Here is a 14,819-nt window from a genome sequence, read left to right as displayed (position 1 = left end):
GAATTTATAGAAATAACATATACTTGCAATTAAGAAAGAAATATTTTCTCTAAAATATTTCTGCCTTCTTGCAACAGGATCAATAAATCATACAGTCTTCTTGCTCCTTTATTAGGTTACCTTCAAAAAAGTGATGATAGTAGACACATTGTGACAGGTGTTCCAGGAGCATAACACAGCCTTAGTAGACACTCCATCATTACCCTATATTGTCCACTTTTCTTCATGGTAATTTTTTTTAAAACAATCTCTGATATCTACACAGACTTGGACAAGAAGCCTTTAAAATACTTTCTGTATGCTCTCAGGTCTTCTAGTTTCTATTTGATTATCTTAGGCAAGTTACCCAATCATTGTGAGTTAACTGATGAGGTAACATAAAGATTATATAAGGTAATGTTCATGAAAGTGAATTTAAAGTAGTAAGAACTACCTGAGTCTTAGTATTGTTTTTAATTCTAATTTCCCTTGAATATTTGGAACAAGTTACTCGAGATCTTTGTAACATTTTATAAAACATGTTATGAAAATTTCATGCACTCAGATTGTATTTTGCTTTCCAATGATTGATTCTAAAGAGTGAAATAATGTTTTGGATTAACTTGATATTACTGCATTATGTTTAGATGCAAAGAATAGCACAGTTTCTAAGAAAACCACCAACTTGCAATACTAAATTTAACCATATTAAATTATTGATATTTGACCTATTTTTATCTGAAAATAGTAATTTCATATGTTTCAACCTTAGGTGCTGTACGACTAAATTATTTCTTTGGAAAAGCCAAAGAATTCTTTCTGACAATCTTTCTTCTGTTGAAATATCCTACACTTAAAAAGACTATCTGTTGGTTCATTAGGGTACCATTTTAGTCAACCCTGAGGCACTCCTAGAAAATTTTAACATACTAATTTACTTAGCAAAAAAGAAACAACAAGAACCCAGACAAAAACTGACCATTCTATTTTTAAATGATTTTTTAGTTACTTTTATAAACCTTTAAAATTAAATTAACTATAAATTATAAAAATATGTAAATATCTTGAGTTTTAAACAGTAAAGAAAATGAAAAACTAAAAGCTCTGAAGAACTGAAAGATTATTTTAATATTTAATGCATTTTTTTCTTGTAGACTGTTACATGTGCAAAGTTTCTATTAAAGATAACATGAAATTGTTTTTATTTTGAAATAAATTTTCTATTTGTCATGTATATATGACATATATATGCATACATTTATACACATATAAGAATATATATAATTCACGGGTCAGTTTTTCATTTTATGAACCATTTCTATTCAGTAATACATATATATTTTGTTAGGCTTTACATTTAGGTCTTCTTTATACAGTATGGTTTACATAGTCATATTTTTATGCAAAGTCCCCTTAATTTAATGACAAAGTTTGTTTTTTTCAGAACAATTAAATAAGTTTGTTTTGGACTAATCTGAGATTCTAAGTATAGATGAGTAAAATCAGAAGTATTTGAAAGTTTAAGAAAAATCTCTGTAATAAAATGATTTCTGAAAACAACTATATAAACCTAGTATATGATAGACAGCTCTCAAATGCAGCACTATTTGTGTCCATCAGCAGAAGTTCACCTATTCTTCATCGTAACGTTGGAGAATTTAGGACACATTGTGGAATATTCTCATTTGGTAAAACACGGGCGAAGAACGTGTCCTATTCATTTTCTTCATAAGGAGAGTCGCATCTGAACATTAGCACATCCACATAACCAGTAGAAGGGGTGACAGCTTGGATAGATAGGTAGGGGTGTATTTAAATTTATTCTCCTAACTTTGATCCAAGAGTTTTCCTGGTCTGCTTTCTAAAATATGATAACTTTAAACTCTTAGAAAGGAAGCTCAACTGAACCACATCAGCTTTTTTAGACGAATTATGTAGTAGTAATTGAACATGGGTGGAAAAGTAAATGGTAACAGCTCACTTGATGTTTTGTTTTTTGTTTCGTCAGTTTCCTATCAGGGAGTGTTTATTTCTTAGAGAGCAATAAAACAATAGAAATAGGTGACATCAGCCCTGGGCAGTGTGGCTTAGTTGGCTGGCGTCATTCAGTGCACCAAAAGGTCACAGGTTTGGTTCCCAGTCAGGGCACATTCCTGGGTTTTAGGCGGGGTCCCTGGTAGGGGTGTGCAGGAGGCAGCAGATAGGTGTTTTGCTCTCACATTAATATTTCTCTCTTTCCCTCTTCATTGCTCTCTCTCTAAAAATCAATTTAAAAAAATGTTTTAAAAAAGTGACATTAGCATGCACAGTGTAGCTGTGCTTGTCACAACTTTTATGTCAATGGTAAATGCAGTGGTCCTAAATCCAGCCATTGAAATGAATATATAAATGTTACCTCTCATATTAGATGTAGGGAAGAATTGAGTCTACAAAACCAAAGCAAAATCCTCATAATAGTTCCTTGTGAAAAGAAAGTTTGAAGTTGTATGCAATATAGTTTATGTGAGCCATTTTTAATATATGGTTTAATATATTGGCTAATAATTATTAAATACCATCAAGTCCACGAAACAGCTGAAACACTGCAAGAATCAGCATATAATTAGCCTGCCTGCCTTTCTTCCCTTCTTTCCTTTCTCCATTCACAAGATGGAGCATTTTGAATCAAATACCCCAGTCTTCCTTGTAATACAACATCCCTGTGTGAAGCAGAAACACAGGCCGTCTCCAGTGTCATTTGAAACCCTTATCACAGTTTCCCATGGAAACAACACTGTAAGGCAAGGTAAACTTCTCCAAACACTTCACAAAGGACTTGTTAATTCTATAATATACTTGAGTCACAGCCAGGTACCAGAAGTATAGTCAGACGTTGCCCATAATGTACCTTGGGAAATGTTTCTGAGTTCCCACTGTGGTGTCAGGAACATCTCTCCTGCTGCACGCTGATTTAGAGATACCACTCCTTCACTCCTGAGCAGTAAAGAGAGAGGAAAAAATGAGCTACTTTATTTGGCTCTCCTTATGTCCAAGAACCTGGATTTCATCAGGCTGGGTGGGGGTGTAATTTAAGTAGATTTAAATTAAATTCCTGAGGCCACCTGTTGAAAGCGTTTTTGAAACTAGCCAGATTTCTTCCCAGATTCTTTCTTTCCTTAGGTCTCCATATGGACCTTTATGCTGCATTTTTTGTTGAACCTTCTCTTGGTTCTGAACGTCATTTCTTTTCCTCCAGCTGACTGCTGTACAAATCCGGTCTCCATGATTCCCTCCATTTCCCAGTCGTCGACGCCTCCCTAGACTACGGATGCTTTCACTGCTAACACCAAAAGTAAAATAAAATTAAACACAGCCCCATCCTGCACCACCGTGGGAACCAAACTCTGCCACACTGGCATTTAGTCTCCAAAATGGGGGTAATGTCTTGAAATGTGAGGGGCTAGAAAGGCAAGAATAGAAGCTAGCTGGTCCAAGGTATGAAAGAAGAAGAAGGAAATCGAATATTTTTCTGCATTCCTTGCTCCAGTTTTGTTACTATGTACCCTACCTGGTAGGGCATGGGTCAGGGTGGGGCAGCCCCTTCTGTTGCATTTTTGATGGCAGAGCCGGGGAGCCAACGAAAATGAAGGGAGCCAGTCGCAGGCAACTAGCAGAGAAGGAAGGAAACCAAGTAAGAGAAGAAAAGTCCAAGTGGCGACAAACTTTTGGCCATTTTTTAGATGTAAAATATAGTACATAAGTTGACTACTGCTTGTACATTTTGATGAACCTTTTCATATAGTTAAACTTAAACACTGATTGTACAAAAAGGGGTTATTTGTGATATTTTATTTCAAATTTTAATTTACCCACTTGTCATGATTGCATTTCTGGTTTTCTTTATATTGAAACAAGCACATCTGTTTTCTTACTCATTTCTCTTTTCTATATATGTAATTAAGATTATGTCCAAAGAATGCTGACATGATAAATTAGAGAATTGTCTTGCATTCATTTTTTTAAACCTCACCTGAGAATATTTTTCTGTTTATCTTAAGATAGAGTGGGAGGGAGGGAGAAAGAGAGAAGGAGAGATAAACAAGAGAAACATCGAAGTGAGAGGTACATATCTACTGGTTGCCTCCTGCACGACCCCAACTAGGGCTGGGGATGAACCGCAACCGAAGTATGTGTGTGCCCTTGACCAGAATCGAACCAGTGACTCTTTGGTCTGTGGGCCAATGCTCTAACCACTGAGACAAACCAGCCAGGGCTGTCCTTGCATTCTTACAGGCTGGGGGCGAAAGGAAACATTTTTGTAGAGCTGCTCTTTTGAAGTAATTTAAAAGCATACAATTGAACAGTCTTCAGCCTTCCTTGATGTCAGGACACCACCATCATTCATAATATGATTGATATTCTGGTGCCTAATTCCCATCTTTGTGAAGGAAGCATGTCTTAGCCAAAAGAAAAATAAAATTTGAGGTATTTTTTTTCCTGGTTTTGTTTTGTGTTCATTATTTTCACAATCCAAAGGGGGAAAAAAAGAATGTGATCTTTTTAAGGTGGCATGGTCATTATAGTGAAGTTGCTTATAAGAGACTCACTTCATATACACAGCAGGGTTAGGTGAACAGAATTAAGAAGCCAGGGTTCTCTGCAAACCAAGAGCTTTTCCCTAAGTTGACAGTGTCTGCAGGTAAGGCTGGATGGACTGCTTTGCACATTCACACTAATGTAAAAGATACTGCTTTGTCTTCACGTTGTGGCATGCCAACTTCAGCACCTCTCTGTGTTGCTGCTAAAAACCAAGACAATATTTGATTGCATAAGGATCCATAGAGAAAGCAAAAGTTGAAGTGATCAGAAAAACTATTCTTTTAAACTGGGTATTTTTAGTTTAGATCAAAGCCAAATAGAAAGGAACAAGAAATGGAAAAAATACCTGGAGAGTGATTTGTAAACGCCAGGGCTCCCGCCATTTATAACTGCATCAAAATTCTGAATTAATAGGGGATCATCTTTAGGTTAACAGCTTGTAAATGAACCAAAACCCACAAATGGATGCTAAAGGATAGAATAGAATGAAACAAGTAACGAGAAGGTTTTTAATCCTATGCTTGAATCTGAAAATATATGGAAACTCAGGGCAAGCCTGTTCCAAGCCAGTTGTATTCCTTTTTAAACAGGAGTTAATATATTACCCTTCCTTTTACACTAGTGCTTAGATTTTTGTTTTAAATCCAAGTCTTCCGATACAGACCATTTTTCTGAACTTGGTCAAGTCAGGGTTTGTTTACACATTGGTCAAGACTGGGATTTGAGTCCCATTACTCAGTGTGGTTCTCCTTATGAATAAGGCCTCAGAAAAGCGCTGGAAGGAGAGGTAGGGTCAAAGGCACAGCTGTGGCCCTGGGCTTTAGTTAACAGTGGAATGAGGATTTACTTTGGGGGAGCAAATCAGTGACCTTGATTTTATTAGCACAACTTTTCCTGATATCCTACTTAGCACATTTTTTAAATTGCTGTCAAGCCTGGGTTTGTTTTATTTAATTGGTTTATTTTTAATTTTTCCTTTCCTATTGGTCTTTTATGCAGCACTTGACCAAAACCTCTTTCTGGGATTGTCCTACTCACAACCGTATTTGCCAGATTTTTGTTTACAGAAATTAAATAGTGCTACAGTAATTGACAGATACACCTTTCTGGCACTTGACTCTCTTTTGAACTCCATGAAATTGCTGTTACTCTACATATTAAATAATCTTATTAAAATAATCACCTTAAAGGTGGAATAGAATTTCAAAGGACATTTAGTATGCAACCAAAGTGTACCTTAAATATTAAAAGAATCTGGATCTTTGTATAATTTCCCATAAATATCATTAAAATTAAACTTTAATATTTGTGTTCATGTCATGTCTGAGTTACCACTGAAAAGTAACAATTTCAGTCTAATTATTGGGTAGATTGGAAGCCAAGCTCACACAATAAAAGACTATCACATACAAAATATTTCAATTCTTTTTAAATTTTATTTTTAAATCAACGCTGGCAAACCACATACTTTGTATCGCTGTTATTGTCCACATTTATCCACTAGCTATTTTCTATTATGTATTAAGACCACATGCGTAGATGTGCCTGTGTTGACATTTCTGTTTCCAACTAATATAATTTAAACAAAAGTGATGATTTTTAAATCATTAACAACATTACCATTAAAAAAATTATTTGTCAAACCTTATGAAATGATTCACTTATAGTTATATCTCTCTTGTTTTTACAGTTGCTACTGTTTTGCTCCTTATAAACACTTCTGATCAAATAACCACCTAAAAAAATATAACTAATTAAAAGGAATTTAAGAATGAGACTAAGAATTTCAAGATGGATATACTTTATCATTGGAAGAATGTTGTTTAGTACTAAAACTTTTCTCTCGCCCTAGTCCCATAGAATAGTTTTCTCTTACATTTCCTCCCTGGGTGCCCAGGCCTGTCTGTCTCAAACAGTTCTCGAACTGTCCGGTATATACTAATAACAGTTTAAAGCCCATTCACTTACATGGATTAAATGTAGGAAATACATATAAATCTGATTATATATATGCAGAAATGCATTTAAATAAATATATAAAATATGTGAATGTTATATAGATGTGTAGAAATATGAGGAAAGTTTACCAAATGTGGTGCTCATGTTAACTTTGTTCATGTTCACACCCTTAACAGAAGTACAAAGTGAATAAACCTTGATAAACTTTGCCTAATGGACATTCTCAGATGAACTTCTCTTGCAGTGGTCACTTTTTCTACTTAACAGTTTAAAAGTCAGCACTTTAATAATCACAATAAACTATCATCACTTGCGATAAAATATGAATGCTGTGAATAAGTCAAATAAATTGTAGACTTTAGTTGCATATTTATGTTGTGTTTCTTTAAGGAAAGAAATTCAAGTATTAGAAATACTTAAAGGCCATGATAGAAAATGGATTACATATTTAGTAGAACTGGAGTATCTTTACGTGAGATTTCATGTCATTTTTTTCTTCCATCCAAGTCCAAATCAGAATTCAGAAATAGAATCTTTAAGAATGGTATAAAAAAAGCTCTAAAAAGTATTGCCCTGAAAAACCATGCTAGCAACATGTAAGAATGTTTGCTGTACACAGGGCAGGGAAAGACTTCAAAACTCCTTTCTCAGGACCTACCGCTATTACTGAAATTTAGTCTCACATTTTTAAAATGCTGCCAGTGGGCGGGAACCTGCTTCCCATGGCTTTGTTTTCCCCTTCGAATGGTCGCGACGGAGCACTGCATGATGTGTTGGTGCCTTGCATGAGGAAGACATGCAAAGGCAAGGTCCAGTCTGCATGCTGCTTAATGAATGTTTTCCTTTTCTCTCCCTCCTTGTCATGTGCTTTCAGAAGACAACAATGTGGAAGGTGGGTGCTCTTTACTTTTTTTTCCAAATCTCATTTGCCTTTTATTTCTTAGCATCAATTCAGTACATCTCGAATTTAGATGGTAAGTTGAACTTCTCTCTGAGCATTTGTTGATTTCTGGATTGTGGATCACTTTTCATATAGAACACACATACTCACTACCCCAGCCACCCCAAGTATATGAAACTCCTCAACCTTAATTTCAATCCTTGATGGATGTCAGCGTCCTGTATGAACTTTGGAATACTTATTGCAGTGTTCTGTATGGAAAAATAATACAATCCTTTTCTTGTGTGTTTTGTTTTTTGTTTTTAAATGAGAAAGTATTTATTTGCAATTTCAGAACACAGTGCATGATCCTTTCTCCATTTTTTCTTGATCAAAATGATTTTTTTTTCCTTTTGGAATTGTTTAGCATTTCATCATCTCAAGCCCATTGGTTTAGTTTTAAATGATTTGATTTATAAAAATAGAGAATGAAGTACTGACAATAAGAAAGAGGCATACATTTAGATTAAAAAATAAGCCACTGGCCAGTGGAAATGAAAGCGTACAGCACTCCACCGTGTTTAATGGTAAGTATATTTGTAATATTCTGTGTGTGTGTTAAATAAAACCAACATATTTATTCAAACTTTCAAAAATTATCTTTCAAGAAATTTTGATTATACTTTTTTCCTATAGAATCCAACAAACTAAACATATTTCAACATATTGTTTTTATAGAAATTAAATGTGTTAGTTGGTACACTGTCAAACAAATCTCTTCGTGATAAAAATGCAAAAAGAACTAGGTAGAGCAAAGAGTTGTGGAAAGGAAGATGGTGTTCTATCAAATTACATAATTATAGCATTAACAGTTTTGCATAAACAATTTACCAATATCTACATGTCAGAAGCAAACATATAGCATATTTGATTTTGCTACAATATTTTGAAATAAAATCATTTTGTAAAATAATATACATTTGTAAAAGGATGACAGAATTTTTAGGAAAAAATCCTCATTACAGGTTAGAGATAAATAGTAGAGTTATGAAGATTTGATGTTTCAAATAAAAAAAAACAATTCATGGTCATCTTAAGTTGATCAGTAGCAAGTTTAAGCATATTCTTTGTTATTCATTCATGTACAGTGTAGTTGCTTGGTTGCTGAACATATCTGTTTTATTGTTTAAGTAATAGATTAAAACTGCTGAAGAAGTCATCACTGATTATTTTTCCCAATTCTTGGCTCTGTATAAGGCTCTGTTTTTCTATACTATAATTTTAATAATATGTGAGTATATACTTGATAAAGATGATACTACCCTGTAGGTCTGACATTTTTCAAAACCAGTCTCACTTATATTGTGCATGTTAATTAAGATTGAAAACTTTTTAAAGTACCTTTTTAACTTCTTTTGCATTTCTTTACTCATCCTTTAGAGTTTCATATTTTTTGTTCTTTGCTCTCTAAATCCAGTTGCATTCCTGAAGGCATTAAAACGAGTCTACTAAGCGTGAATGCTTCTCTCCTCACACACAATCATCCCATTAAAATTCTTTACAAGATTTTCAGAGTGTAGACCCATAAACTATTGCAATAAAGTTTATTCAATCATAATTTTAACATCCCTATTTATAACTCAACTTTAGTAATAAAGTCGAGTTCCCTAAGAAGTAAGAAATCTAGCATGAGGAGTGTGAATGCTTTTAAAATGTATTAATTTCCATCCTTACTAAGGTGGTTATTAAAGACCAGTAGAGATGTCTAATATATTTTATAATAGTTAGATCTGACACAGAAATAATTTCCTAATTTAGACTACATAAGGTTATACATTGTTATTAGTAAATATATATAGTAGATTTAAAAGTGAAATTAAATGAAAAATTATATCACTTGGACAGATAAGCCACTATTCCTAGGCATATGAAATATCATGAATCACCAACAGATCATAAAGATTGCAGTCTGCCTGTGTTGATTATATTTTTTGTTGAAATCCCTTAGAAAATACAAAAAGAGTCTAGATGATAAAAACCTTAGACTACTATGTTTAATCATTTTTATATTGTGATTAGATGATGATTTGTAATCGTCTCTGCCCCAAGGAATGTTTAAATACCCATAAAATTTTAAGGAAATAACACTGATTATTTTAATACTTACACAAGTAATGCAGAATGTTATATATTCCAAATAAAGTCTCAACTATGTTTGAAATAACACTAGGAAATAAAATATAAATTTTATAAAAACTATGCATGCTATATCGCGCTAACATTTTCGCATACTTTTAAAACATACACTGATTGAATTGTAGCTTTATTCTGGAATTTAGAATAAAAAGTAGGAATTATGCCTTTCAGTAAAAAGTATCTACTTGGATAGTAAAATAACTTAAAAAAAAGAAAGAAAGAAAATTAGTACCCTGACCGGTTTGGCTTAGCGGGTGGAGTGTCGTCCTGTGGACCAGTGTGTTGCATGCTCAGTTCCGGTCAAGGGCACGTACCTTGATTGCAGTTCATCCCCGACCCTGGTCCAGTCCGGTCGTACAGGAGGCAACCAGTCGATGTGGCTCTGTCACATCAGTGTTTCTCTCTGTCTCCCTCCCTCTCACGTTATCTGATAATAAGTAGAAAAATATCCTCAGGTGAGGAACAAATAAAATAAAATAAAATAAAATAAAATACATTAGTAGTATTCTTTAGAAAAGAAGTAATCTTGAATTTGAAGTTGTCAAGTAAGAGACAATAAATAATTTAAATAAAGGGAATTCAATATTCTTTCAGAAAACTTCCTTGATGAAATTGATACATATATGTAAATATATATTTAACACATACATTAACTCATTTTAGTTATGTTTAAGTAAAATTATAAATAATTTTGTTCTCCATGGAAAATTACTGGAGCCTATTTAAAGCTTATATGTTGTTTTTTAAAATATTATTCTATAGTAACTTCTAACTTCACAACTGCATGTCTAATGATCTTTTTTGTATTTGGACAAGCTTAGTTAATTGCCAAATGTGTCAGACAAGGAGACATTTCTGCATTATCATTTCAGTGTGACTAAGGATTTTTTTTTATTTAATTATGAAATTTCTCATTTTTTGATGAGGGGAAAAAGATCAGACCCAGCCCATTTTTTAGGTATTCCTTTGGGTTTTTCAAAATATAATTTAAGCACTGAAGACTGACAAGCCCTGGGGAGGCAGTGTTCAAAATAGTCTCCTCAAAGGGCCTGAAAGGCAGATGCAAAAGGGATTGGTTGGATTTTAAGTCATGCTCTTATGCTCTTCATTGTGCCAACTGATACACAGAATACACAGTGCAGCAGAAGCCAGTGTTTAAACTGTAGTTCTATAGCTCTTGCCCCACAGCATTCCAACCAGGGGTTGAGAGAATGCTTTTTGATTTGCCTCTGTGATACAGACATGTCTCATAGGAAACAAGATGTCTGTCACTGAACATTTTTGTCACCGTGACAATCCTGCCTTCCCATGCTCCCTTGTTTATTGCTGACTGTGCTCTTGTTTCCCTTCAAGGTCTGGCGCACCTGATGATGGGCGACCAAGGTATGGGCTCTGTTCCTTTTCCACTCTGCTCTCAGTGTTTTCTTGTTTTGTAGCTGCTTTCAACCCATCATTGCAAAGGATGGGAACATGCTTGCGAATGATCTGGCTGCAAATTAAATACGTAACTAATGTTCACATTTTTTTTTTTTTCATGTGCTAGTCTCCCTTTTATTTGCTGGTTTGATTTTTGGTTTGCTCCTTTAACATCTGTTTCTGTTCATTCTTTGCACTGTGATATCTGAAAATAACTGAGACCTAAAGACTTGTTTTTAAGGGTACTTATAGTAAAGAAAAACCAAGAACCTTCAAAAATTGATATCTGAAAGAGGATATTCAGTTTAACGTAGTGTACCATGAAGAGTCCATTTTTCACCCATGCATGGCAGTTTGGGAACATGTGGACATCTTTGGCTTCTGGCTTCTGTAGTGCTGAGTATAGTGTTCCACAGAATCAATGCTTCTTTTACCTGTAGTCATTACGTGTCTTCTTTTTGTGGAATATTTTAAAGTGAGCATGGTCTTTCCAATTTCCTTGCATGTATTGCCTTATAAAAAAGGGCAGATTTGTCAACATGCACTGATTATATCTCCATTTGTTTTCAAACCATTATTCTTTCTTGTCTTGTTTAATTTACAAAGAGTAGTGCATTTACATATATTCATAATTCTTATTGTTGTTTCTCTCCTCTTTATTCTCTATGGAAACCCTTTCTTCATGGAACCATTTCATCAAATCAATAGGTAAAAGTAAAGGTATTACACAATTTTATTTCTACTTAATATCATCTGTGTGAATTGCAGTGTGTCTAAACTATTCAAATGTATTTATACCTTTTGGCATTAGTAATGGGCACTGGGAGGTAGGTATGAGTGTTAATGAATATTTTATGAACTTAAGGTAAGAAAAAAACCATCAAAATGTTTCACTCTTTTTTTCTTACTCTTTAGAGTGATTTTTATGACAGCTGCTTAGATAATTAGTGTATTTAAAAATGAGCTACAGGTTTTGGTGTCAGTTTTTGCAGTATCATTCAATGGTGGTTAAATGATGAGCATGGTCACCATAATATATCATCCTTAGACATTTAACTCTGGAGCCCACCTACCCCAGACATTCTCCACTGGGATGTGAGTCTAAGCGTGAGCAGCACTGAAATGTCCTGCTCATCACCTTGCTGTCTGCTAGAGGTCATGTGTGCATACTGCCTCCATGATAACGTGGAAAAGGCAGTATTGTGAAGGAGAGAAAGGAGCAGGACAAGCCAGTTCTTTCTTAGGTGCATATTAACTCTGTCTTAAGAACATTATCAGCCAGGTATACATTGCTGCATCACTTGGTAAGTCAGGTATGCGTAGTCTTTGACGGCATTGGTGCCAAATTTAAAAGCTTGTATAATTCACCATTTAGAACCATCCATATTGTGGTTAGTGTTTTCATGAAAAGGAGGTATACGATAGGCAGCTGTGGTAAATATGTATCAGTGCCTTTAAACCAAACATTTTAAACTATGTATTAGTGAATATGCCCTTGGTCTCTAGATTTTTTGTTTGTATTTGTTTGCATTTTTTTTCTGGTTATTTTAAACCCAGGGATGTGTCTTATCCTTGAATTCTCTAAATCTTTCTTATGCTGTGAATCTTGATCTGGTGAATTGGGGCCAAAGGCCACAGTTGTTCAGCTTCACGTCTGTGTCATCTAGCAGGGAAATTTTTCTGCTTAAAAAAAGCACTGAACATGAACTGGCCAATAAGTAGGAAACGGTATCAAAGTCTTAAATGTGTCAAGTAGAGCTTTAGAAACAAATGTGGTTTGGATACTTTGAGTTTATAAAAACAAAAAACAACGTATGCTATTGCAGTGTGTGTTTTGATCAACCATTTTTCAATAATATAATTTAAACTAATTTTAAGCCTTCGAGCAACTGTTAGTGACAATATGTATTGCTCCTTTTCGCGATTTTGTGTACCATTTGGGATGTTTTTTAACTTTTTGTTTTAAGGACAAATTGCCACTCATTCTTTTAAAGTGCGCATTTCCCACCTTGTTCCTTAGTATTAGATTCAGAATGGCATAGAGGTAACTGTATTCATATTTTATTTTACTGGCTGAGTGAAGTATATCTATATTTATATATGTTCCTTTGTATATTGGCATGAATACATATATATACACACAAACTTTCTAAATATGCACACACATGTTTTCATTATATTGTGGAAAAGTAACTCTTAAGAATAATCCTCTGGTTATATAACCATTTAACTCTACATAAGGAGTAGTTCATGTTTGTAAACTAAGCTGATATTTGTTTTGGTGTAATCAGTGTTAAGTGTCCCTTAATTTTGTTTGGGTATGCTATGCCAGTCTTAAATGTTTTCTGTTAGTATGTGTGTCAAACATACTTTTGCTTAAACTTTCATTATTTTTTTATTCCTTGATCTGCACAAAACTACAGAGGGCATGGATTTGGTTTTTTTTTTTCCTTCACATTCTTCTTCTATTCATGGGACCAGAGTGCTTTTCGATGTTAAATGGGGAAAGAAGATTTAAGATGGAGTTCAGTATTTTGCAAATCATACTGGTCCCTTTACACGTTGTTTAATTAGATGTATAGAAATGAAAAAATATGATCTGTAAGTCTTCTTTAATTACAAGTTAATTAAATAAGTCTGCTTTCTAGATCAAAAGTACAATCTTGACTATAACTTGCATCCACATTCAAGGAGTGTCATTGAAATAGGGAAGTCAGATGTGGACGAGTTAGTCAAATGACAGAATGGAGGTGCCGCTAGAATGGGCAAAGGTGATCGTCATTTAAACAGATAAGGCTAACCTGAATCAGGGTTGCTCACAGCTCGGTATCCTTGCCTAGTGCCTTCTGTCGGAGAAGTCAAAAAATGTCTAGAACTTTACATTGTAGCTTCCTGTATTAGGTTAAATCTTAGTTGTGCATAAAATAAGTATGAACCTGCCCAGTCTAAAATAACTGATTTGCATTGTAAATTCATGCCAACAAATCTTTCCTTCACAATATAATCTTGGAGAATTATTTTGACATCACTTTTTTCTTTAGGAGTAGTGAATTCAAGCTCTCTGGAATGATCATGTCTGGATTAATGTCCTTTTTTTTTAAAAAAAAAATCCATTAGTAAAATTGGGTTCAGGAGCATTGTTGTTGTGTTTTTGATTTCTTCTATATGGAGTCTTAAATATTTTCTAAAATTGTAAATGCCCAGTGATAAATGAATGCATTTCATTTAAAAAAAAAAAAAGAAAAGAAGAAGAAGAAAAACTAACTCATCTGAAGAGAACATTCCTTCTGATACCTTTCTCATCTTCCTCCCTAGTCTTCCCTGTAGAGGTAAGCCTTGGTATCATTGTTATGTATCCTTACAGAGTTGGTGTGGATCCTTCCATACTCTCTAATGAACTTTTTCAGGGTTTGCAAACTGGAAAATCCCTTATCATTTGTACATCACAAAAACAGCTAAGTCAGCTGGAGACATTGCTGTGTGCTCACGGAATCATGAATAAAGGGACGCTTTCTCGCTCTTCCCATAGGCCACTGTGCCTCTATTCATAATTGGTCATACTGTCAAACCCCAGAGTCAATTATCTGGATTTGCTTTCATGTTTTAGGAACAAAGATGGGTCATCTTTAACTGGATACAGTTAGGAATAAACTTTGTTTCAATGAATCTTAGCATTCTTAGGTATAGCTGAAAAGAGATGTTCTCTAGAGCAAACCTTACTTCTGCTGCTTGTGGCCAGATCCATCCAAATGGTCTTTGTGCAATTGTGGTTGCTTTCTTTTTAGGTTTGAAACTTGTCTTTGGTATTGTT

At 34.3% G+C, this 14,819-nt stretch overlaps 1 protein-coding gene across 15 annotated transcripts in view; it reads left to right on the top strand.

Annotated features, from left to right (window-relative positions):
* Window positions 1–14,819, top strand: part of NRXN1 (neurexin 1) — a 1,071,251-nt gene that overhangs the window by 99,382 nt on the left and 957,050 nt on the right. For 8 of the 15 annotated variants that reach the window (XM_036262497.1, XM_036262494.1, XM_036262492.1 and 5 more), the window contains exons 3-5: window positions 7,391–7,408; window positions 10,946–10,975; window positions 11,717–11,728. The exons of 4 other annotated variants lie outside the window; for them this stretch is intronic. In XM_036262497.1, the coding sequence (XP_036118390.1) occupies window positions 7,391–7,408; window positions 10,946–10,975; window positions 11,717–11,728 (60 nt within the window). The remainder of the gene's footprint in view (window positions 1–7,390; window positions 7,409–10,945; window positions 10,976–11,716; window positions 11,729–14,819) is intronic. 3 more of the 15 variants (XM_036262488.1, XM_036262491.1, XM_036262499.1) reach the window with 3 other exon arrangements.

Source organism: Molossus molossus, unplaced genomic scaffold (assembly GCF_014108415.1).
Source record: "Molossus molossus isolate mMolMol1 unplaced genomic scaffold, mMolMol1.p scaffold_m16_p_15, whole genome shotgun sequence".
Lineage (NCBI taxonomy): Eukaryota > Metazoa > Chordata > Mammalia > Chiroptera > Molossidae > Molossus > Molossus molossus.
The sequence above is the reverse complement of the archived record's forward strand: the minus strand, read 5'-3'. Positions and strand labels throughout refer to the sequence as shown.